The 26,386-nt window shown below is 44.7% G+C and overlaps 1 protein-coding gene across 1 annotated transcript in view; it reads left to right on the forward strand.

The window, feature by feature from the left end:
- Window positions 1–26,386, forward strand: part of RNF17 (ring finger protein 17) — a 458,697-nt gene that overhangs the window by 393,687 nt on the left and 38,624 nt on the right. The window contains exon 33 of the mRNA XM_089666019.1: window positions 7,017–7,161. Within this exon, the coding sequence (XP_089522145.1) occupies window positions 7,017–7,161 (145 nt within the window). The remainder of the gene's footprint in view (window positions 1–7,016; window positions 7,162–26,386) is intronic.

Here is a 26,386-nt window from a genome sequence, read left to right on the forward strand (position 1 = left end):
CCATGCCTCGCAGAATAGAGCTCTCAGAAGACCTACGATCAAGAATTGTTGACTTGCATGAAGCTGGAAAGGGTTACAAAAGTATCTCCAAAGGCCTTGATGTTCATGTGTCCACGGTAAGACAGACTGTCTACAAATGGAGAAAGTTTAGCACTGTTGCTACTCTCCCTAGGCGTGGTCGTCCTGTAAAAATGACTGCAAGAGCACAGCGCAGAATGCTGCATGAGGTAAAGAAGAATCCCAAAGTGTCGGCTAAAGACCCACAGAAATCTCTGGCACATGCTAACATTTTTGTTGACACATCTACAATAAGGAAAACATTAAACAAGAATGGAGTACATGGGAGGACACCACGGAGGAAGCCATTGCTGTCCGAAAAGAATATTGCAGCACGTTTGAAGTTTTCAAAAGAGCACCTGAATGTTCCACAGCACTGCTGGCAAAACATACTGTGGACAGATGAAACCAAGATCGAGTTGTTTGGGAAGAACACACAACACTATGTGTGGAGAAAAAAAGGCACAGCACACCAACATCAAAACCTCATCCCCACTGTAAAACATGGCGGAGGGAGCATCATGGTTTGGGGCTGCTTTGCTGCCTCAGGGCCTGGACGGATTGTTGTCATTGATGGGAAAATGAATTCCAGAGTTTATCAAGACATTTTGCAGGAAAACGTACGACCATCTGTCCGCCAACCGAAGCTCCGCAGAGGATGGGTGATGCAACAGGACAATGACCCAAAGCATACAAGTAATTCAACAAAACAATGGCTGCAACAGTACAGAATACGCCTTCTGGAGTGGCCCAGTCAAGAGTCCTGACCTCAACCCGATTGAAATGCTGTGGCATGACCTTAAGAGAGCGATTCACACCAGACATCCCAAGAATATTGCTACACTGAAACAGTTTTGTGAAGAGGAGTGGTCCAAAATTACTCCAGATCGTAGTGCAGGTCTGATCTGCAACTACAGGAAATGTTTGGTTGAGGTTATTGCTGCCAAAGGAGGGTCAACCAGTTAAGTGCAAAGATTCACATACTTTTTCCTCCCTGCACTGTGAATGTTTACATGTTATGTGCAATTAAACCATGACAACATCTAATGTTTGTGTAGTATTATGTTCAGCAGACTGTGTTCTTCTATTGTGACATAGATGAGGTTCAGAGCACATTTTATGCCCAATTCATGCAAAACTCCACGTAATCCCAAGGGGTTCACATACTTTTTCTTGCAACTGTATTCAGGATATGTTGGATTTTTAAGAGGTGACAATTTGGAGTTGGAATAGGCAGAGTCCTAAACCTACAGTTCCTTGAAAAAATATTCATACCCCTTGAAATTTTCCACATTTTGTCATGTTAAAACCAAAAACGTAAATGTATTTTATTGAAATTTTATATGATAGACCAATACAAAGTGGAACATAATTGTGAAGTAGAAGGAAAATTATAAATGGTTTTCAGAATTTCATATATATTCCAAATATCTGAAAAGTGTGGCGTGCATTTGTATTCAGCCCTGAGTCAAAACTTTGTAGAACCACCTTTAGCTGCAATTACAGCTGCAAGTCTTTTTGGTCATACCTCTACCAGCTTTGCACATCTAGAGAGTGAAATTTTTGCCCATTCTTCTTTGCAAAATAGCTCAAGCTGTCAGATCTCCAAAATTTTTGGTTTTAACATGACAAAATGTGGAAAATTTCAAGGGGTATGAATACTTTTTCAAAGCACCGTATACAATAGGTGGGATAAAAGAAACGTTTTGGTAAGAGCAATACGTTCTGTCCAGGAGGCCTTAATGGGGCACAAGGCCAGGCTCACATTTTTAAGTTTCTTGATGAGAGAAGTTAAGTTAGTGCATAAATGAGTAGAGGAGGGGAAAACTAGTTATATTCCTAGATAGGTCAAGGTGGAGTTGGGTACCTACAAAAAACTTCAACTGAGTAATCGTATCCTTAACCGTTTGAGGAAATGAGATGCCCATTATAGAAGATTTATAGTAATTTAATTTAAATAAGGACATGGCTCCAAAATTGTCCAGTGGTTGATGGAGGACAGGTAGGGAGTGAATGGAGTCAGAGAGGGAAACAATTGATGTCGTCTGCATGCAGAGCAACTTTATGAATGACATCACCTACCGCGATACCCGATATGAGGTGATGAGAACAAATAACTGCGGCCAGTGGTTTTATAACTAAAGCAAAGATGAGGGGAGACAGCGGACGCCCCTGGAAGGTGCCATTAGAGTAGGCCTGATGTCCTCATGGCCCTCATGCTGAGCACAGAGTATAGGCCAATATTAGCTTGAACGCCTTCTTTGCATCCAAAGAGATGAGCAGAGAAATTGTTCCCGGATGATCAGCCCACTGGATCAGATCAGTTAATCTCCTGGTGCCATCGGAGGCTTGCCTGTGAAGGATGAACCCTACCTGATTGGGGGGTATGAGACCAGGAATTTTGCTTGCAAACTGAGATGCTTAGAGTTTAGAGTAGAGCTTTAGATCAGAGTTCAGTAGGGAGATAGGCCGGTACTTAGCCGGGCTAACAAAAGGCTTAACCGGTTTTTGGATAGTAACGATAAGGGCCTCCAGTGATTCTTTAGGTATATCTCCTATGGATGCTGACCTGTTAAGAAAGTCACAAAGGTGAGGGATAAGGAGGGTAGAGAACTCTTTATAATATTAATTGCAGAACCTTTCAGATCCAGGAGCATTATAGAGAGGTAAGGATTTGATAGCCCTTGTTAATTAATTTTCTGTAAATGTTTGGAAGGAATCATTTAGCTCAGGGGTGCTCAATCTTTTTAAGAGCGAGGGCCACTTAGGGATTAGTAAACCCATCATAGGCCACAATGGAATGGCTCAGAATTTTGAATAGCATAATGAACATTTTACTCCTGCAGCCACTGAATGCCAGCAGTAGGGAGAGGAGAAGACTGCTTTCAGCGGTGCAGGAGGAACATGGAGAGACAAAGAAACAGGACACTTCAATCTTCCTGCGCTTGGGGAGTAGGCCCAATGGCATTACTGGGCTATAGTCAAACACTTGGCCTTCATGGTGCACTTGCCTTGCTACCCTCACAAGACTGGGGAGGGCGCACCGGCCTAGTGCATTAACTTTTAACCACTTGCCTACAGGGCACTTATACCCCCTTCCTGCCCAGGCCAATTTCCAGCTCTCAGCGCTGTCACACTTTGAATAACAATTGCGCGGTCATGCAACACTGTACCCATATGAAATTTTTATAATTTTTTTGTGACAGAGCTTTATTTTGGTGGTATTTAATCACCTCTGGGTTTTTATTTTTTCTTAAACCAAAAACCACTGAAAATTTTGAAAAAAAACCCAAACATTTTTTCTTAGTTTTTGTTGTAAAATTTTGTAAATAAGTGATTTTTCTCCTTCACTGATGTGGGCTAAGGAGGCTGCAGAGATGGGCACTGATGGACACTGATAGATGGCACTGATGAGGAGGCACTGGTAGGTGGCACTGATGGGCATTGATAGGCATCACTGATGGGCACTGAAAAGCAGCACTGATAGGTGGCACTGACTGGCACTGTTAGGTGGCACTGACTGGCACTGTTAGGTGGCACTGAAAGGCGGCACTGATTGGCACTGATAGCCGGCACTGATTGGCACTGATAGGTGGCACTGATTGGCATTGATAGGTGGCACTGATGGGTGACACTGAAAGGCAGCTCAGATGGGCACTGATATGTGGCATTGATGTGCACTGGTAGGCACTGATATATGGTATTGATGTGGCACTGATAGGCACTAGCACATGGCACTGTTCAGCACTGATGGACACTGACAGGTGGCACTTCTGGGGCCACACTGATCATCAGGGCACACTGATCATCAGTGCCCTGATGATCAGTGTACATGTCCCCTCCGCGGAATGCCGATTACCGACTTTCCTCTCCTCTCGAGTTGTCAGCGTGACAGCTCGTGAGGAGAGAAATGCCGATAACCGGCATTTTCCTGTTTACATGTGATCAGCTGTGATTGGACACAGCTGATCACATGACTGAGCCGACATCTTCAGCTCTTTCCGTAGATCGGTGATCCGCTGTGTCCGAGGACACAGCGCACCGCTGATCACCGTGCTGTGTGCTCCCTGAGCCGCGCATGCGCGGTCAGAATGGGAGGAAGTCATATGACATCCTCCCAGAACAAGAGAACCACTTTGCGCCCGTCATTGGACTATATGGCGGGTCAGAGGTGGTAAAATAGTGAATTTATTGTAAAAAGGTAGGTATTATACTCATAAAAAGTGCAAGTACATCTCTTTGGTATAGCACAAGCAGTCCTCATAGCATCACAGTGTGCAGAAACGATGGAACATCTACACTGTGACGCGTTTCGATGTCTTATCCTCTTCCACAGAGCCTATCAAGCTAATCGCTGCTCCTGGACTGATATATAGTGTTGGATAAAGGCCACCAATCAATCCAGGGATGTCTCCAGACCGCCCATGGGCGGAGATTAACTGTGCATATCCAAATACAAAATTACACTGCCTCTATAGTATATATTTATAATGCGGGTTAAAACAGTGTCCGTGAACCCAGAGAGATACCACCAACATAAAAAAAAAAACACTCAAAAGCCCCAACCAAAGCCAGAGTCGTATAATATATAAGTAAATAAAATGATGAATGAATTAAGCTTGCCCTGATGTAAATATTGTATACAAAATATGTTGAAGTCATACACTAGCTTATGTCTTGAGCACCAGTACACATGTAAAGGCGGGCCCTCCCATGCTGTCATCTCCCCCTCTTATTAATAATTCTATGCCATGATTGAAGACCCCTGTATCGAGGTCACAGATATGCAGAGTGGGGAGGAGGTTTGGGAGGGGGAGGTTGTGGGGGGAGAGAGAGGACATAAGTGGGGGGGGGGGGGGGGACATCAACTGCCAGACCCCCTGATGAGGATGGGGGGCGGGGGTTTGAGACCATCCCCTGACCATGTGACATACTGGAGCGCCATGGGAGGTGCAAGATGGTCGCGTCATGAGTTTATTTTCCCATGGCGACATCAGTGGGAACTTCAGTTGTTTCCATCTTTTAGGCACTTTTTTTTTTCCCCCCCTGCTGTCTGAGCTATCTACTGACTAGGCAGGTATGGTGGCCTCTTACACCCGGCATGTATATCATGCGCCACCCTCTGATCTCCTAGCTTCTTTTTTGTCTCCTTTTTCACTTAATTGTGCTTCGGGGGACGTCTGTGCATTTTAACATATATTTTATGCCCTGGTATTTAAGCATTTGCACATGTGATTTTATATGCATGTGCTGTCATGCACGTTTATTGAACTCATTAACCATCTCGCACTTGCCACATGTGATACCTGCCCTTTATACCCAGATACTTTTATTTAGACCTACTGACAGTATTCGGGACTGCACCTTACAGCCGTGTCATAGGCAGGTCTTGCCATTTATTAATTCATCTGTTGAGTTGCATATTGAAAAAATTTATCATTTTATGTATTGTTGTAACGTACTAGGAGCGCACTTAGAGCACATGGAGACAGATTGCACGGAACCCAACTTGCGGGCATTTATTGGGGAGCTTTTCAGGGTACAGACAATAGATCCGTCAGTCCACAGATCAACACCAGACACAGCGACACAGTAAAGTTCTCTGGATGGCATATGGGACAACAGGGGGCCGATAATCACCGGGTTCAACAGGACAGAGTGGCGGGGGTTCCATGGGAATTGGGGTTCATGGGGAGAATTGGGCTCAGTCTTTCGGGCAGCACGGGGTTAGTCCACTTACTGGATGTGGGGAGCCAGACACTGTGCACACAGGCAACACAGGGTCAATCCACACAGGCAGCAAAGGGTTTAGTCCGCCAGACTCGCGGGCAGCAAAGGGTTAAGTCCGCACAGAGAAGCTCCAGACAGCGGAGAGTTAACCGCACAAAGGGGAGGAATCAGGCAGCAGACTGGCAGAAAGTGGAGGAGGTCAGTGGGAGGATGGAGATCAGTGAGCAGGCTGGCCTGGAGCTCAGACCGCGCTCACACAGCCGGGACAGCAGCCAGGAGATCTACACTAGGACCAGGGCCCCGCTCTGCATTAAATACAGAGCTGGGCGCGTTGCCGTGGTAACGCAAGACTTTGCATCGGGTTACCATGGCAACGGGCTCTGGCCCCGCACAGGGAGTGCAGCCTTTATCCCTTTCGGGCACGGAGCGTGGGAGGACAGAATCGCGTGAGGGGGGTGACAGGAGGGAGCCTGCATGTGGATTCCCACAGCAGGGGGGCCGACTGGCGCTCAGCCAGGGGAGCTGGATGCTCCCTCGGCAGGGAGCCAGATTGCTGGCAACAGAAGAGTGAGGGGCTGGTGGGGGGGGTGGCAGTTTACAGTTTTACTTTGATTATTCCTCCTCCCTCCTCCCCCTCCCCCCTGATTACAGGAAAATCGTATGATCTGGTAGTGTACGACAATAATTTTCGTGTTTGGCCCTTTGAATAATTTTAGCCGAAAGTTGTGTACTAACAATCAGATTATAATATGATCTCTTTGAAAGCAGTATTTTATGCCCGTTTTTCTGATAGTGTGTAATAGGCTTTAGTGCTTGTCTGATTTTTTTAGTTTCTAAAAAACAACTTTCAAAACACTGTTAGCTTGCTGCCTAATACTGTATATCACACCCACTTTCAGATTCCATTGTAATGAGATAATGTTATTCACCTTACCTGTCAATGATCTTATAATGCTATGGCTGATCGGTGTATATTAGTTTAAAAACTTGTGCATTTAAAAGACAAAATAAACATAAGATTGACCCAAAATAGTTTAGCTAAATAACTGTGCTGTGGCTCATTTGATGTAAGTTTTCAAGAGTCATGTATTGTTTATGACAACCGTGAACATTATTTTGTTGTGTTTTATCTAGTCAGCTGATCTCAGTCATATTAGCCCATGGGTATGTTGGGTGTAATCTGCTTTGTAAGTGTTTAACATATTGTTTGTTTATGCTCTTCTGCATAGATGTTTATTTGCATTGAAAACGGAGGAGAGATGTCACAGATCAGCAGTGAAAATCAGGAGAGTGACTGTGCTACAATTGAATCCAAACTGAAAGAAATCAACAACAAAGCAAACATTTTACCATGCCTGACAGATTTTAAAACAGGTACTGTGGGATATAAAAAAAAGTCTTGTTTTGTAGAGTTTTGGGGCTTTGATTCCCTAATCCATTAAACAGATCTTGACGAGATCTCCAATTGCCCTGGCACTATTCATCTTAAAGTGTAACTAAACCCATGACCCCACATTCTCTTTATCTGGTCTCCCACAGTACATACTACATGCAAATGCAATTATTTTAGTAAATATAAACTGCTAAATACCGCTTCTCATCAGCAGTTAGAGCAGTCTTGTGACTTCTATCAGTATCCAGCAGAGCACAGGTAAAGCTTGTAGGAGGAGTTTTCTTTCTGTTCTTTGAGGATGCAGAACCCCTGACCTCTGTCTGGACAGTGCTTAATGGCCCTGTGTTGATCACATGCACTCTCCCAAGAAAAAATACTTCTCTAGCAATACACACCAAACTGAGCATGTGCAGAGTGACTCCACACAATATGTCCTATCGGGAGATAAGGGGACACTGGAAGAGGGGGAGGATCAGAGAAGTCACAATCAAACAGCTATTTTACACATTTTTACACAATGCAAACGTTTAACCCCTTAGGTTCCACAGTGAGTATATAAGCATGCTTTACTGCATATACAGACTGATATTACTGTTGTGGGTTTAGTAACACTTTAAATTCATGCAGCAACTTCAAGAAAACATATATGCAATTTAAAGTGTTACTAAACCCACAACAGTAAAATCAGTTTAAATATGCAATAAGGCATGCTTGTTATACTCGCTGTGGAACCCAAGGAGTTAATCCTTTGCATTGTGTAAAAAGGCTGTTTGATCCTTTCTTCTCTGCCCCTGCTCTTGTTCAAATGTCCACGCTGATTAGACAGACTGAACCTGTAGCCCTTCTGCACATTCTCAGTTTAGTGTGTATTGCTACAGAGGTTTTTTTTTTTTTTTTTTTCTTGGGAGAGTGCATGTGATTAGCACAGGGCCAATCAGCACTGTTCAGACAGAGGGTCAGGGGTTTTGCATCCTCCTAGAGCATAAACAAAACTTCTACAAGCTTTAACCAGTGTTTAGCTGAAGTCACAAGACTGCTCTAACTGCTGATGAGAAAATGTATTTAGCAGTTTATATTTACTAAAATAACTGCACTTCCATATTCTGTGTACTGTGGGAGACCAGATATAGTGAATGCAGGGTCTTGGGTTTAGTAACACTTTGTCTCATCTTGTAAGTCTCCCTGTCTCATTGTACCAGTGAAATAACACACACACACAACTGTAAGAATGAAAAATAACATTACCTTATAATAGATGGAAGGTTTCAGAAATAGCAGTCCCAGGTCTAGTTCATTTCTAAGCAGGAGCCCTGACTTACAGACAGCTTACCAAGTCTGAGTTTTATGGTTTCCCATCTTAAAGTCCCCTTGACAGCACACTTTAAAGTCTTGGGCTTCTATTGTTAAAAATAACAACTCAGCAGTACAGTTTCTGTGCTAGCTGCATAGTTTATTTCTCTGTACTAGGGAAGTCTGTTGCATCGTGAATTATATTCCTAGCTTTAGTGCAGTTCAAGGTAACGTAATATGAACAGTAGGCATTACTCTAGCAATATAGTTGGAGGGGGGCATTTAGTTTGTAGCCATTTAAATTATGTCTAAATACAGTATTGATGCATAGGGGTTGATTTACTAAAACTGTAGAGTGCAAAATCTGGTGCAGCTCTGCATGGTAGCCCGTTGGCTTCTAATTTTTCAGCTTGTTCAATTAGACTTTGACAAAAAATCCGGGAAGTTTAATGGTAGACTGGGGACTCAAGTTTGCAACTTTGAAACCTCTTGACATTGGGCCAAGAATGATGCAATGGGTAACGGTGTTATACCATTGTCCCACAACAAAGGTGTGGATAAATTGCAGCTTATCCCAACCTTTTGAGTTTAACAGAACAAGATAGGGGTGTCCTTTGTCACTCATGTTATTTGTCATGTCTCTAAGACCTTTGTTGGCCTCGATTTGAGAGAATGAAAACGTAAAAGGGGTAAGAGTTGGACATTGAGTGTGCAAGGTCTCAGTGTATGCAGATTATGTACTTTTATGTCCCAAACCCAAGTGTAAACTCGGCAGAATGTCCTGGAGGAAATAAGGCATTATGGGGTGTGATGGTAATGCGGACAGGGCACATGACAAGCTGTGTGTTTAGCAGCCATGCTGCTACAGAATTCAGCCATTACATTTTGTAATCTTCTTTTCTTTTATAAAACCAGAGATCCAGCAGTTTTGAATACTCCGCCCCCCTCCTTTCCAGAACATAGCTAAAGTTTTAGAGGCGCCTTGAGTCAACAAGGGGCTCAGTCTTCAAAGGACTGGTTATCTTCACTCAGGCCAGAGATCTGGCAGTGTCTGATAGTAATCAACTCCTACAGTGTATCACTTTCTGGAGAGGATTGGAAGTGACCTATCGTAAAACTATGGCAAAATCCTTCAGGCAATTAAAGCACTAGGAACACAGAGTGCCATAAAATGTCTACGCAGAAAGCAGTCAAGGGTGGGGTGAACTGAGACTTCTGCCAAATGCACAACTTAACAAAATGCACACACAATTCATAAAATCCAACAGGACCAAGACAGGTTAATATTAAGTATATATTTGAACGGGGAATATACTGAAAAAAATCAAGGTCAAACATTACTAAGCGAACACATACGAAAGGAGGGATAGCAGTCTCCTACCTCCTGGGTGACAGACCTATCCGAAATACTCTGTGTTTGGTATCCCTGGACACGAAATCTAATGCTGAACAATAATCTACTAGTTTCCAGAATGCGACCTGTACATAGTGAAAGATATAAAACTGTATGTAAGGGAGGGCCACAATACAATCAAATATGGTGACCTCCCAGCCACCACCCCTTAACCACTTGAAGACCGCAATATGTATATAAACCTGGTTTTCAAGTGATTTTCCGGGGTTATGGCTGAAGAAATCAACCATAACCCCGGTATTGGGTTTTTATTTTTTTTGAGCAAACGGACAGCTTTCTTCTGAAAGCAGTCTTAGCGGCCCTTCAGTTGCTGGATCGCTTTCTGTAGCTGTGAGAGGAGGGGACTGGGCCCCAAAAACGAACCAACAGTTCAGCCTACTGAAGATGGAGGGGCTCTCAAAATTTGTAGAGTTAGGACCACAGAATATCGGGGTGCCGTGACTCTGTAGCTAACGTATGTATTTGCAAATGTGTGCTAACTAATCCCCTGTTTTTAATGCATACTGTTAGGTTAATTCAGTTGTTAGCAAGCTGGCTGGCAAGTTGAACTGGGAACTTTCTTTTCTTTTTTTTTTGACATACTGAAGATGGAGGCAATGAAAGACTCTTAATCACCATGATGGAGGACCAGAGTGATGTCACTTCCAATCGGCAGTGGAAGTAGACTTTTTTTTTTTTTTTTAAAGCAAAAGATGAAAAAAATTTTTTTTAACTTTTGGTTTTAAAGGTGAAGAAGAGATTTGAGGTCTTTTGTCCCCAGATGTCTAATCAACCACTTGCCCTCTGGAAGATTTACCCCCCTTCCTGACAGGCCATTTTTTGCACTACGGCGCTGTGTTACTTTAACTGACAATTGCACAGTCATGCAATGCTGTACATAAATAAAATTTGAGTTCCTGTCCTGCATATTAATATTACAAGGGATGTTTACATTCTTTGTAATAGGAATAAAAGTGATCAAAAAAACAATTGAAGGTACAGTGTAAAAAAAAAAAAAAAAAATGAGGTGCCCCCATCCCATCGTGCTCACACATAGAAGTGAACGTGTACATAAATCGTACATGGTGTTTGCAGCACACATATGAGGTATCACTGCGAACGTTAGAGCGAGAGCAATGATTCTCTAGCTCTAGACCTCCTCTGTAACTCTAAACAGGTAACCCATAAAAAATTTTTTAAAGCATCGCCTATGGAGATTTTTAAGTATCATAGTTTGTCGCCATCCCACAGGCATGCGCAGTTTTAAAGCATGACATGTTGGGTATCTACTCGCCATAACATACCCTTTCATATTTTACAAAAAAAATTGGTTATATGTTGTTTTTGTAATTCACTAAACTGTACTTTTCCCCAAAAAGAAATTGCTTTTGAAAATCCGCTTCGCAAATACCATGTGACATAAAAAATTGCAACAATCTGCATTTCATTCACTGGGGTCTTTGCTAAAAAAAATATATAACATTTGGGGGTTGTTAGTAATTTTCTAGCAAAAAACACTGATTTAAACAAAATGTCTCAGAAAATGCTTGGTCTTCAAGCGGTTAACCCAGGTAATTGGTCAGATTGCCTGTGTCAACACCTCCCCACACCCTTTATGTCCAATAAAAAAGATTGCAAGCAGATTTGACAGCTCTCGTAACCTCAACCAAGGAACACCTAACCGGACTACCATTTTTGCTTGATCAATTGGGCTCTGTTAAAACCAAGGACATTGCAAGTATTCTTCATTTTCAATTATTTTTTTAATTTCTTTAATTTCCTTTATTTTCTTCTTTGCTTCTTTGTAACACCTTCTTTCTGGAAATATTTTATTTGCACCATTACGCCCCTCTATGTGTCTAGGCTGTGAAAAAGTCTCTCACATGTAGCATCGCCATACTCTGGAGGAGTAGCTGTTTGTGTTCTGGGATGCATTTCTTAGCATGTCCTTGCCGAGTGTTAGAAATATCTTATTTCACAACGTTGTGTAAAAAAAAAAAAAAAAAAAAAAGGTTTTTTTTTCTTTCCACATTTTCTTGTGGCAAAAAAGTGGCATTTTCAAAAGACTCATTATTCCTCATAGAAAATACATTGGGGTGTTTTCTTTCCAAAATGTGGTCATTTTGTGGGTGTTTCCATTGCTCTGGTGCTCCCGGGCTTTCAAAAGTGTGATAGGTAATCAGGAAAGTGTAATTTATGCTTAAAGTGTTACTAAACCTAGGACCCTGCATTCACTCTGTCTGGTCTCCCACAGTACACAGAACATAGGAATGCAATTGTTTTAGTAAATATGAACTGCTAAATAACTTTTCTCATCAGCAGTCAGAGCAGTCTTGGGACTTCTATCAGTGTTCAGCAGAGCACTGGTTTAATCTTGTAGGAGTAGTTTTATCTAGGAGGATGCAGAACCCCTGACTTGTCTGGGCAGTGCTAATTGGCCCTGTGCTGATTGGACATGCACTCTCCCAAGAAAAAAAAAAACCTCTCTATTGATACACACCAAACTGAGCATGTGCAGTATCTCCACACTATATGTTTTATCAGGAGATAAGAGGGAGACATTGGAAGAAGCGGAGGATCAGAGAAGTCAGGATCAAACAGCGTTTTTACACAGCGAGTATAACAAGCATGCTTTACTGCATATACAGACTGATTTTACTGTTATGGGTTTGGTAACACCTTAATTTATGATCCTTGAAAGCCGGAAGGTGCTGCTTGGATTTGGGGTCCCGCTATGCGGCTAGGCTGTGAAAAAAGTTCACTTGTGGTATCACTATACTCAGGAGTAGCAGAATGTATTTTAAGGTGTAATTGCAAGTATGCCTATGCCGTGTGATAAATATGTTGTTAAATCGACAATTTAGTGGGGAAAATACAAATTTCACTTAATTTTCCAAATAATTGTAGGGTAAAATGTAAAACTTAAAAAAAATCCACCATGCCTCCTTACTAAATCCCTTGGGATGTCTACTTTCCAAAAGGGTCATTTGGAGGAGTATTTGTACTGTCCTGGCATTTTAGGACCTCCGGAAATGAGATAGGCCCTCAGTACATTAGTCAATTTTCATACATACACAAACTAAATAATATATACTGAATTAAGTTATTTTTACCAAAGAAATGTAGCAGATTACATTTTGGCCTAAATATATGAAGAAAAAAACACGTTTGTTATTTTTCAAAATTTTTGGGCTTTTTTTTCATGTACACTCACTGGCCACTTTATTAGGTACACCTTGCTAGTACCAGGTTGGATGCCGTTTTGCCTGCCGAATTGCCCTAATTCTTCGTGGCATAGATTCAACAAGTGTTGGAAACATTCCTCAGAGATTTTGGTCCATATTGACACGGGTTACTGTTACCTTTCTGTCATCTTGAACCAGTCTGCCCATTCTCCTCTGACATCAGCAAGGCATTTGCATACACATAACTGCCACTCTGGATATTTTCTCTTTTTCGAACCATCCTCTGTAAACCCTAAAGATGGTTGTGTGTGAAAATCTCAGATCAGCAGTTTTTTAAATACTCAGACCAGCCCATCTGGCACCAACAACCATGCCACGTTCAACCTTAAATCCCCTGTCTTCCCCATTCTGATGCTTAAAACTGGCATGTTTTTCTACAGTTGACTTGAAAACAATAGAAATGCTTTCAAGCTTCTGGCGAGATAGTATGCAACTTCGCTGAGCGTGAGGAGATTCAGGGTGGCTATGTCACTTATGTGTTGGAGGGAGTACGATGCACCTGAAATCTTTGCACACTAGTGGTGGCCCTTCCCTAGAATAGCAGTTTTTTTTAAAAAGAATAGCTTTAATTATCAAAGACATAACTGGACAGGATATACTCATGGAGCCTTTTGTTCCATTATTCTGAAATACCGGTCGCCTAGTGTAAGAGGTCTCTCCTGCCCCATCTATTAAACGCATCTATGGGTTGATCCCTAAGCATTGGTGTTTATTGGTGGTAATCTCTACTGTGAACGAATGGCTTAAAAAAGTAAACTAAACTTTCAGTATAGAAGAAATACTGCATAGACGGGAAAATACTTTAGAGAATTTTAAAGTTACTGTATATGGGAGAAATGGTTAACATTGAGCGGTCAAAGGCTGTCAGGACTTGTAGTTTTCCCATTGTGTGTAAGGAAGCCCCAAAAAGCCACGTCTTTTTAAATCTTTTGACCTCTAGCCGGGGGAGAAGATCTGCCACTATCTATCAAAATGTGGACTCGTGGGGAAGGGGAGATATGGTTGTGTGGGCCGGTGGTTTTGTAACATGTTACACCTGAACATGGACATAACATGTTACACCCTGAACATGGGTGTAACATGTTACAAGAGGTGAACGTGGGGGCATGGTCTGGACGCAGAAGAAGATGGCCAGCTGTAAATGGAGCTCCGTTCCTCCACAGCCTAAATATCCGCTTCCAGCGCCCCAATCCAGCAAACCTCCCTCGACTCTGCAGGGTCACATCCCAGTTCCCCTAAACTGTGTCCCACAAGCGATCCCAACCAAATGAATTGCACAGATTCCTTGATTTCTACATGCGGCCCACACAGCCATCGGATCAACATGACGTTCGGGAGTCAAGAGAATGAGCGCCGCCGCTCCCGCAGAATGAGCCTGGTGGAGATTCACCTTCTGACATGGAGGACGCAGCAGACACGGCGATTCATCCAGCCTTCTCTCCTCCGGACAGAGGTAAGACAGTAGCAAACTCTCCTGCACATTCACCTGCCAAACCTTAAGACTGTAATTCCTAAACCTTTCCTCCAGTTTCGATGTACATACCCTCAAATTAAACCTGAACGTGTACACGTTCAACCCATATCCATTATATAACTACAGCTTGAATATGTTTTGGTAAATACCTGAAAAAACCTAGCATTGTGCCTGCATCCAAATATATATGGACCTAACTGTGTGTGTGTGTGTGTGTGTGTGTGTGTGTGTGTGTGTACAGTATCTCACAGAAGTGAGTACACCCCTCACATTTTTGTAAACATTTTTTCATATCTTTTCATGTGACAACACTGCAGAAATGACACTTTGCTACAATGTAGTGAGTGTACAGCTCGAATAACAGTGTAAATTTGCTGTCCCCTCAAAATAACTCAACACACAGCCATTAATGTCTAAACTGCTGGCAACAAAAGTGAGTACACCCCTAAGTGAAAATGTCCAAATTAGGCCCAATTAGCTATTTTCCCTCCCGGTGTCATGTGACTCGTTAGTGTTACAAGGTCTCAGGTGTGAATGGGGAGCAGGTGTGTTAAATTTGGTGGTATCGCTCTCACTCTCTCATTCTGGTCACTGGAAGTTCAACATGGCACCTCTATGCACAGCCATCCAAAGCAGTGTGCACGAGCTGACAGGGAGAACTGTATTGTTTACATACAGTTCTCCCCGTCGGAGATCCTCGGCAATCACCAGCTGGGACCCAGTGATTGACGGCCGCGGAGATGCAAAATCACGTATATATACATGATTTTGCGCACCCGTGTAGCCCTGTAGCAGTCCTAGATTGTAAGCTCCAAGGAGCAGGGCCCTCGAACCCCTCGTGTATCGCACTGTATTATTATTGTACTCTCTCATGTATTGTCCCCCATTGTAATGTACAGCGCTGAGCGAACTGTTGGCGCTATATAAATACTGTATAATAATATCTGCTATAGGGCGGTCGGGAAGTGGTTAAGAGTTATCCTTTGAAGAAAAGAGTACACCTCTTTCCTGTTGAGGCACATTCTACTAGATCTGTTATTGCTTTGTGAGTTTTTAATATCAGACTTTTTTTTCTCAGATTTGCAAGACTGCCACTTGGGCATCTATTAATATGTTCTACCAAGTGGATGTGCAAGCCGCCTCATATGCCAGTTTCAGGCATAATGTGCCACAAGCTGCTCTGAGTGTCTTTTTTTTTTTTCACTCTATATATGTTGGCCTGTTAACGTTTGTGTTGTCCACCCCTCTGTTGGACTGCTTTTGGACATGCCAGTCGTAATGATTTAAAGGAGCCTTTGTATAGTATTGTACTGTAGGAAAAATTTGGATCTTGACTTAGCAGTAAAGTATGTTTTCTGGAATACTGTACAGGACCCTCTGCTTTTGATCTTATGATCTTCCTTCAAAACTGAGACTAGCTGGGAGTGGGATAGGTTATATAGAGGGATGTCTGTGCAGCTTGCTTTTTTTTTTTTTTGCCAGTATCCAATCACCTTAAGACTGCATATATTCCATTCATAATTATTTTTTAGATGTCTGTGTCCTGTACTCTACGAAATAGATCACTTTCCATTGAGGGACCCAGCACTTCCATTCAGGAACTGTGGGTTATATACAGCCGGCTACAGGAGAATTCTACACTAGACACAAAACATAGTTACCAGCTCTGAGCAACACCCCTCCTTAACTTACTCTGCTCAGCTGTAACAAGCAGTACATAAAAAGACAATAAAAAGGTAGAAGGCTTTTACCAGTTGAATATGAGAGAGGAATTTATGTGGATTTAAAAAATCTAATTTTCTCTAACATCCATCGAGGGACTGAGGAAGTCTTAAAGGAGACATCATCCTGCTGCTGCAACTTGCAAAAATATATGGATTTCCCATTCTTAGCGCGTTCTGCTGTGCCCATCTACGGTGGTCACCTCTGGCCACCTGACCCTCACCTGCTACCAGCAGTTGGTTCATGCGTACCTGAGACCTTTCCTCGTACCCTGAGCTAGCAACATTGCCTTTTTGCCCTGTAGTTGCAACATGTCTGATTGTAGGCATACAGTCAGGTCCATAAATATTGGGACATTGACACAATTCTAATGTTTTTGGCTCTATACACCACCACAATGGATTTGAAATGAAACGAACAAGATGTGCTTTAACTGCAGACTATCAGCTTTAATTTGAGGGTATTTACATCCAAATCAGGTGAACGGTGTAGGAATTACAACAGTTTGCATATGTGTCTCCCACTTGTTAAGGGACCAAAAATAATGGGACAAAATAATAATCATAAATCAAACTTTCACTTTCTAATACTTGGTTGCAAATCCTTTGCAGTCAATTACAGCCTGAAGTCTGGAATGCATAGACATCACCAGACGCTGGGTTTCATCCCTGGTGATGCTCTGCCATATAGGAAATCAGCTTTGGAACCAACACATTGCTTGTAGTATCTGGGTCTGGTCCTAGGCCAGTGATGGCGAACCTTTTTGAGCCCGAGTGCCCAAACTGCAACCCAAAACCAACTTATTTCTTTCAAAGTGCCAACACTGCAATGAAACCTGAATATCGAGCTTTTGGTTTAGAAAAAACAACTCGTACAGTAGTGCAAACTAATTAACAGTACAGGGATGACCAGAGACTGCGGACACAGTACAGGGATGACCAGAGACTGCGGACACAGTACAGGGATGACCAGAGACTGCGGACACAGTACAGGGATGACCAGAGACTGCGGACACAGTACAGGGATGACCAGGACTGCGGACACAGTACAGGGATGACCAGAGACTGCGGACACAGTACAGGGATGACCAGAGACTGCGGACACAGTACAGGGATGACCAGAGACTGCGGACACAGTACAGGGATGACCAGGACTGCGGACACAGTACAGGGATGACCAGAGACTGCGGACACAGTACAGGGATGACCAGAGACTGCGGACACAGTACAGGGATGACCAGAGACTGCGGACACAGTACAGGGATGACCAGAGACTGCGGACACAGTACAGGGATGACCAGAGACTGCGGACACAGTACAGGGATGACCAGAGACTGCGGACACAGCACAGGGATGACCAGAGACTGCGGACACAGCACAGGGATGACCAGAGACTGGGGACACAGCACAGGGATGACCAGAGACTGGGGACACAGCACAGGGATGACCAGAGACTGGGGACACAGCACAGGGATGACCAGAGACTGGGGACACAGCACAGGGATGACCAGAGACTGGGGACACAGCACAGGGATGACCAGAGACTGGGGACACAGCACAGGGATGACCAGAGACTGGGGACACAGCACAGGGATGACCAGAGACTGGGGACACAGCACAGGGATGACCAGAGACTGGGGACACAGCACAGGGAGGACCAGAGACTGGGGACACAGCACAGGGAGGACCAGAGACTGGGGACACAGCACAGGGAGGACCAGAGACTGGGGACACAGCACAGGGAGGACCAGAGACTGGGGACACAGCACAGGGAGGACCAGAGACTGGGGACACAGCACAGGGAGGACCAGAGACTGGGGACACAGCACAGGGACGACCAGAGACTGGGGACACAGCACAGGGACGACCAGAGACTGGGGACACAGCACAGGGACGACCAGAGACTGGGGACACAGCACAGGGACGACCAGAGACTGGGGACACAGCACAGGGACGACCAGAGACTGGGGACACAGCACAGGGACGACCAGAGACTGGGGACACAGCACAGGGAGGACCAGAGACTGGGGACACAGCACAGGGAGGACCAGAGACTGGGGACACAGCACAGGGAGGACCAGAGACTGGGGACACAGCACAGGGAGGACCAGAGACTGGGGACACAGCACAGGGAGGACCAGAGACTGGGGACACAGCACAGGGAGGACCAGAGACTGGGGACACAGCACAGGGAGGACCAGAGACTGGGGACACAGCACAGGGAGGACCAGAGACTGGGGACACAGCACAGGGAGGACCAGAGACTGGGGACACAGCACAGGGACGACCAGAGACTGGGGACACAGCACAGGGACGACCAGAGACTGGGGACACAGCACAGGGACGACCAGAGACTGGGGACACAGCACAGGGACGACCAGAGACTGGGGACACAGCACAGGGACGACCAGAGACTGGGGACACAGCACAGGGACGACCAGAGACTGGGGACACAGCACAGGGACGACCAGAGACTGGGGACACAGCACAGGGACGACCAGAGACTGGGGACACAGCACAGGGACGACCAGAGACTGGGGACACAGCACAGGGACGACCAGAGACTGGGGACACAGCACAGGGACGACCAGAGACTGGGGACACAGCACAGGGACGACCAGAGACTGGGGACACAGCACAGGGACGACCAGAGACTGGGGACACAGCACAGGGACGACCAGAGACTGGGGACACAGCACAGGGACGACCAGAGACTGGGGACACAGCACAGGGACGACCAGAGACTGGGGACACAGCACAGGGACGACCAGAGACTGGGGACACAGCACAGGGACGACCAGAGACTGGGGACACAGCACAGGGACGACCAGAGACTGGGGACACAGCACAGGGACGACCAGAGACTGGGGACACAGCACAGGGACGACCAGAGACTGGGGACACAGCACAGGGACGACCAGAGACTGGGGACACAGCACAGGGACGACCAGAGACTGGGGACACAGCACAGGGAGGACCAGAGACTGGGGACACAGCACAGGGAGGACCAGAGACTGGGGACACAGCACAGGGAGGACCAGAGACTGGGGACACAGCACAGGGAGGACCAGAGACTGGGGACACAGCACAGGGAGGACCAGAGACTGGGGACACAGCACAGGGAGGACCAGAGACTGGGGACACAGCACAGGGATGACCAGAGACTGGGGACACAGCACAGGGAGGACCAGAGACTGGGGACACAGCACAGGGAGGACCAGAGACTGGGGACACAGCACAGGGAGGACCAGAGACTGGGGACACAGCACAGGGAGGACCAGAGACTGGGGACACAGCACAGGGACGACCAGAGACTGGGGACACAGCACAGGGACGACTGCTGACCTTTGGGGAGGGAGGGGGAGCGGGTACCTGAATTTGACAGGTACCCGCTCTTACTTCCGCAGAGTTTTTTTTTTTTATCTTACCTGTTCTTCGATCCAGCCGCGCGCTGTCTTCCCGGCTTCTGTAGTGTGGGCGCTCGTCGGACAGCCGGATGCCCAGTGCGCATGCGCGAGAAGCGCTGCGCTTTGTGATTGGTCCGGCGGCTTCTGGGATCTGTCATGTGTCCCAGGTACCGCCTTACCATTCACAAGGAGCACTGCTTCTTGTGCATGCGCACTTGGGACCCGGCTGTCACGCACACTACAGCCGGGAAGACAGCGCGCCGCTGGATTCTCCTGGCGTGCCCACAGATAAGGCTCGGCGTGCCGGCTGTGGCACGCGTGCCACGGGTTCGCCACCACTGTCCTAGGCACTTCTCAAGCCAGAGTTTTTCTTTGATTAGGAGACCCTTCAAGCATTCTGCTTCCTCATGAGAGCCCTAGGTCTAATAGCACCCTCCTTTTAAGCAGTCCCATCTGTGACGGTATGTGGCATCAGACCCCAGCCCTTCTCACCAACTTGTGACTGAAGGACCAGCCGATCTCACACCGCGCTGTCACTTGCGTAACAATGCTACTCTCAGCTGTGCCCTGCACAAAGATTTTCCAGCTTGCGGGACCACAATCTATGTGCCAGCAGCCTGAGAGCGATTGTTACTGGGTCAGGTTAATTACGCAATTAACTCTTCACACTGCCGCCACCACCTTTTTACAGAAAAGGAGGAAACTCACAAATCTTAGCAGTAACACATTAGTATAAGCATCTTTAATACACACAGTCACCACAGACAGATGTATTCAGAGGATTATTACATACAGTAGCACTCTTCAGAGATTCTTTAGTTTACATTAAAAGCTTTAGAGACAGTTCAACACTTTTCAGAAAATAGGATTTATTACTAAAAGGTAAAAATGGTGCAATTAAAATATTTACAGAAAAAGATGTAACAAAAATATAAAGAGAGCAATAAAACAACAGAGAAACAAAAGAAAGAAGTTCAGAAGGCAGAATACTTGCAAAGGTCCTTGGTTTGAGCAGAGTCCAATTGTCTGAATAAAGGCTGCTCTGGCATTCAAGTCTTAGGTGGTTCCTGATCGATGTTAAAAGGTGAGCTCATTTTTCTCCAGGCTGTCAGTCTTTTTCTATCATCTCAAAGGGGTGTCTCCTGAGAACAAATGACCAATCATCCAGTTTGGGGATGGGTGTTGGGCGGTAACCAAGGTTATGACCAAATCCCTTACAATTTCATACTAAGGTCAATAACCTTCAATAGGTACAGGCAGCATCCTAACAACTGGCAGATTAATATTTAGAATTCTATTCTAAACGCACAGATACCAAACTTAGCATATCTTTGCCACTCCAGATAAGAGACTGCTTTATTTTCTTTTGTTGGCACTGATAATAGTCATGCTAGGTCTCGTTTGACTCATATTAAAATGATCTATCCGAATATATACTTCATATTAATGTGCCCAGTTCCTGCTGAAGTGTATGAATTTGTATGAAAAATGACTCATGTGCAATGTACGTTTTATGGCATGCTTTAGCCCTAATGGCCTAACAGGTCATGTCTGACTGAGTTATTGTTTTATGATCGGGCAGAGGAAAGTGGTTTTCAAGCAGACCCCCTGGAACCAGACTAATTAGTGGTTTACAGCCCTGGAGTTTATCTAGCTGTGTTTTAGATAAGAGGCACTTTTGACCCCGTTCACTTACAGCCTCACATTCCATTCAGAAGGGAGAGGGGAGGACAGGAGAGACAATATGGCTGCGACCTAACAAGATGGCTGTCAGTGTCCATGTCTCTATTTTGCACAATTGTCACACCATCTGCCCAGTTTCTCTCCAGACCCCTGCAACACAACATTCCATCATCTTGGGGCAAGTCAGTTCGGTCCTTAGACAAACTGGTTTGTCTGGCACCAAGGACTATGTTGTCCTTGCCTGGGTGGCTCATGCATTTGGCTGTGGAGTCAGTGAAGTCCTTCCTTCCCGTCTTTTGGAACATCATCTAACTGGATGCCATCCTGTCAGGCCTGGGAGAAGTTCTGGACACCCTGTTGGTGCAGGGGACTTTAATGTCTGAGTAATCCCGTCTCCCAGTCAACATTCATGGAACTTCGGGGATATGGTTGTCCCTGCAGCTTTGGACTACCCAGCTGGAGAGTCATAGCTGATACATATTTATCTGGACAAAACCTTAGTGTTTTCATATATCATGAAGGAGGAAGTCCACACAGAAACAGTCCATAAGACAAATCTGTTGTCTTCTATTAATGTGGACACATGACGAGTGTATATTTATAAATTTATTTTCCTGCAGCAATTAGTCCCAACAGTTATTTTCCAGAGAGATGCATTTAATTGTATAAAGATATTAGTTACAAATGACAAATCTAAAGCTGAATAGTTGTAAATATTACAACAAACAGTCCCATTTAAGATACTTCATATCAAGCATGGAGATACTACACCTTCCAGCATATGTCCAATCTATATTATGCACCTAGGTAGCTTCAATGCATGCAATAATGAGAGTTATGATCTATACCTGTGCTTCCATATTAATGAAAGGAAGAAGCTCCTCTCCCAGCCAAGAAAACGTCACTTGATATACAGTTTACTGGAGGAGTTTCTGATTGGCTTACAAAACACTTTTGATCTTACATGAAAAGACTTCTGTGGTGGATTTGGTAAAATCCATCACACTTCACTTGTCATTACTGTAGGTAACAGTTAAGGTCACTATAGTGTTTACCAGGTAATCAAGTCATCCTTTCACCATATCCCATGAATACCCTCTCGAGTCTAATTACCATTAATAAATATTTCTTGTATGGTCCTCACATTCTTTATCATCCTTAAACATGTAAACAATGTACCCTTTGAAATGTCTAATTAGATAAACAGGCTATTCCCCAAATACCAAGGTGACCTTGCATATAATTGACATAGCAAAGAGTTCTTTTGATGTGTAAAGTGGTCTTGTCACTGGCCTGTCCAAGAATGAACAATACGTGTTTCAATAAATATATATATATATATATATATATATATATATATATATATAAAAAATTTTTTACACACAATATACTATACTTAGCAGTGCCATATAACCATTTGGGAGGAACCAGAGGTTTTGTGACAAGAGCAGTAGAGCGGACCCTGCCCTAGGGTGAACCTCGCATTCCAGCTTTTACATCCCAGATGTGGACAATTGGCCGGTGTACTTCCTCAGCCAGCCAAGTTTGAACCACTACAGCTAGAGGTTTTTCAGGACCTGTCTTTTAGACCACTGTGAATTTCCTTCCTTCAGACTCAACATGGACTCCCCTGAAAAATCATTCCTTATATACTTTGCAGGATCAAGATGGTGGCATTCTGTTTTGTTTTTGTTTTTTTTATAGCTTGGATTGGCCCAGTGCAGATATGATACTCTAAACTGATCAGATACTCCTTGGGCTCTCCCAGACTGTCAAGATCTTCTGTCTCAAGGATCAATTTGCCACCTTGCTTTACAGTCGCTGCCTTTAATGGCATGGCTGTTGAAACCATGTTCTGAGAGACACTGGCATCTCTAAAAGCTTCAAAGTCTGCTCTTCAAAAGGTCTTTCACTATACGTAGAAGGCATACTTCACTTGGTGTGAGTTGAAATCTTCACCCCAGGATATTCTCTAGGAGAATCCTTGCCTTCTTTCAGCTGGGCTTAGACGAGCATTTTGCTCTCTGCACTATCAAGGGTCAGGTCTGCCTCTGCTCGTTTTCCTGTTTTATAGACCATTGGCTACCTATTCCTTCATTAAGACCATTGTTCATAGTGACTCCTATGTGATTCCACCTGTTCGCTTCCTTGTGACTCCGTGAGATCTGAATTGTTTTCTAGGCACTTCAGGAACCACCCTTGAACCCATCAGAGATGTTCTCTTCATTTCTACTCATAAGGTGGTGTTTCTTGTTGCCATCACCTCTGAGGCATGTGTCTAAACTGGCTGCTCTATCTTGAACCCTTTCTTATCTTACACAGGAAGATGATGGTGTTGAGGCTCAGAACTTAATACCTTAAGTAGTATCAGCTTCCTCTTTTTGTTAGGGTATTTGCTTTGTTGCCCATCCCTTAGTTGGACTGCTTTTAATTTTTTCACTACCAGGCCCTGCGCTCCTTTTTTTTCCCCCCCTTACAGCTTTCAGACTTTGTGAAGGACCCCTCATGTCATACATTTTCTGAAAGCATAAGACCAGTAGAATAAAAGGAAGGTGCTACTGATTTTTTTAGGCACTGTTATTTGTGTAAATGTTTTTTAAACCAATATATTCACTAAAAATGCATATTATTAGTGGATACATGCATGGGAAATTTTACAAAAGTCCTACTCTTCTACTTCCACACCCAAATTATTTGTCCCCCATGATCCTAAAGTTTTCACTGCTTCTGCAAAATCCAAGCGTAGAGGAGTCCTAATAGCCTTCCATTGCACAACCCCTTTTACACTTCATTCTGAGATTGTAGACCCTGAGGGTCGGTACCTCATCCTGTCGGGGCTACTACTCGATTCGGACGTTACCATCGTTACCTTTTATGCCCCCAATCAGGGCCCACTACCGTTCCTCTCCTACCTACTGACTATCACCGACTGCCATAAACGCGGTACTCTAATTGTTTGCGGAGACTCTTAACTGCACACTATACCCCTTTCTGTGCAAATCCCCCCCCCAACCGCCTCTTCTGCTGGCCTCTAGAATCTCCTTCCAACAACTTCTACATCGTTACTTTTTAGTTGAAACGTGGAGAGAACTTAACCCTGTGAAATGCCGATGCCCCTTGGGTTATCAATGATAATCTACTGTCCCATCCTTCACACAGCTTAGACATAGAGATTGCTCTTCAGGAGTACCTGTCAACAAATTCCACTCCAGACATCTCTCCCCTCCTTCTGTGGGAGGCACACAAACCAGTTCTTTGAGGGTTCTGTATCAGTAAGTCATCTTTCCTGAATAAAGAAAAACCTCTGCTGCGTTCCTGTCTTGAGGCAAATTACAACCATCTTCTCATCAGGCCTTCCAAGCCACTCCATCACCCAACACTCAAAAGGCCTTAGAACAATCCCGATTGGAACTGGATCTCTTTCTCACAGATCTAGCGGAACTCTCTCTCTGTAGGTCTTGACACAAGTATTATACTAAAGTGAACAAACCAGACACATTCCTAGCCCTCTTGTGCCACAGACTAGATCGATCTACTAAACCGATCCGCTTGCAAGTATCTCAGGGCAGTTACACGAGCAACACAGTACGCATATTACAAGTTTTCCGCAAACACCTGTCTCAGCTGTACTCCCCAACAGTTTCCTTTTGACCTGTCTCACGCTGAAACTATCTTCGCTCACCTTACTTTCCTGAAACTGCCAGACCACCAACTGGAAATCCTTGAGAAACCAATCACACCAACTGAATGCTATCAAGGCCCTGAAGCTTCATAAGCGTCCTAGTCCGGAAGGCTTCTTCGCCGCCTACTATAAGAAATTCGCTCACCTTCTCTTCCCAGTTCTAGCAAACGCCTTCAGTGCCATCCTAACCGGTCAGTCTTTTAAGTCTGAAACAGTGACGGCCACTATTTCCATGATCCCGAAACCCAACTCTGACGCCTCTGCCTGGTCCAATTATAGGCCCATTTCCCTCCATAATATTGATATTAAACTCCTCGCGAAAATCCTCTCCAACCGCCTTAACCCATTTATAGGCTCTTCGTCCACAATGATCAATTAGGCTTTATACCCTCCCGCCAAGCAGGCGACAATGTTAGACACGTGGTCCTCCTTTCGCATTTGACCCGTACTCGCAACAGCCCCACTTGCTTCTTGTCCCTGGATATTAGGAAAGCTTTCGACACGGTCCCGTGGCCCTACCTTGACTTTATTCTACGTCACTGGGGGTTTGGAACTCATTTTCTGCCGTGGATCTCCTCCTTATACTGTGAACCATCGGCTTGCGTTAGGTACTTGGGGCACAATTCAGCCTCATTTCCAATTCTGCGCGGCACCCGCCAAGGCTGCCCGCTTTCTCCGTTGCTCTTTGCCCTAGCCATTGAACCTTTGGCCCTCTTGATAAGAGCTGATCCTGATATACGAGGACTTGAGTTTGGAGGTTCCCACCATAAGCTTTGCCTCTTTGCTAACGACGTGCTCCTCTTTCCCACCTCCCCACTGTCCTCCACTCCAACTTTACTCCGGCTATTTCAGAATTTTGGCCATATCTCCGGCCTATACGTTACCCCCAAAAGTCGATAGCTTAAGTTTCTCCCTACCTCCTCCGGAGCTGGCTCATCTGCAACAGGTTCTACTATTTGCTTGGTCCCAGCAATCCATTCCCTATGTAGGCATTAAACTGACTGCTAGCCCATCGGGCCTTTATTCTGCCAATTACTTACCTATCCTAACCCACCTTACTAGTCTCATGACCAAATGGTTCTCCCTGCCATTGGCTTAGATGGGCAGAATCACTGTTGTGAAAATGTCCATTCTTCCTAAAATATTATATTTGTTTAGAGTCTTAGCCATACCACTGCCTGCACATTTTCTCCGCATTCTGCAGCGACGAACTTACACGTATATCTGGGGTTCCGTCCGTCCTCGTATAACTTGCTCAACTATACATAAATCTAAGTTTATGGGCGGCCTGGATCTCCCAGATTTTGCCAA

This window comes from Staurois parvus, unplaced genomic scaffold (genome assembly GCF_062004578.1).
Source record: "Staurois parvus isolate SC_StPar_1 unplaced genomic scaffold, SC_StPar_1.0 ptg000050l, whole genome shotgun sequence".
Lineage (NCBI taxonomy): Eukaryota > Metazoa > Chordata > Amphibia > Anura > Ranidae > Staurois > Staurois parvus.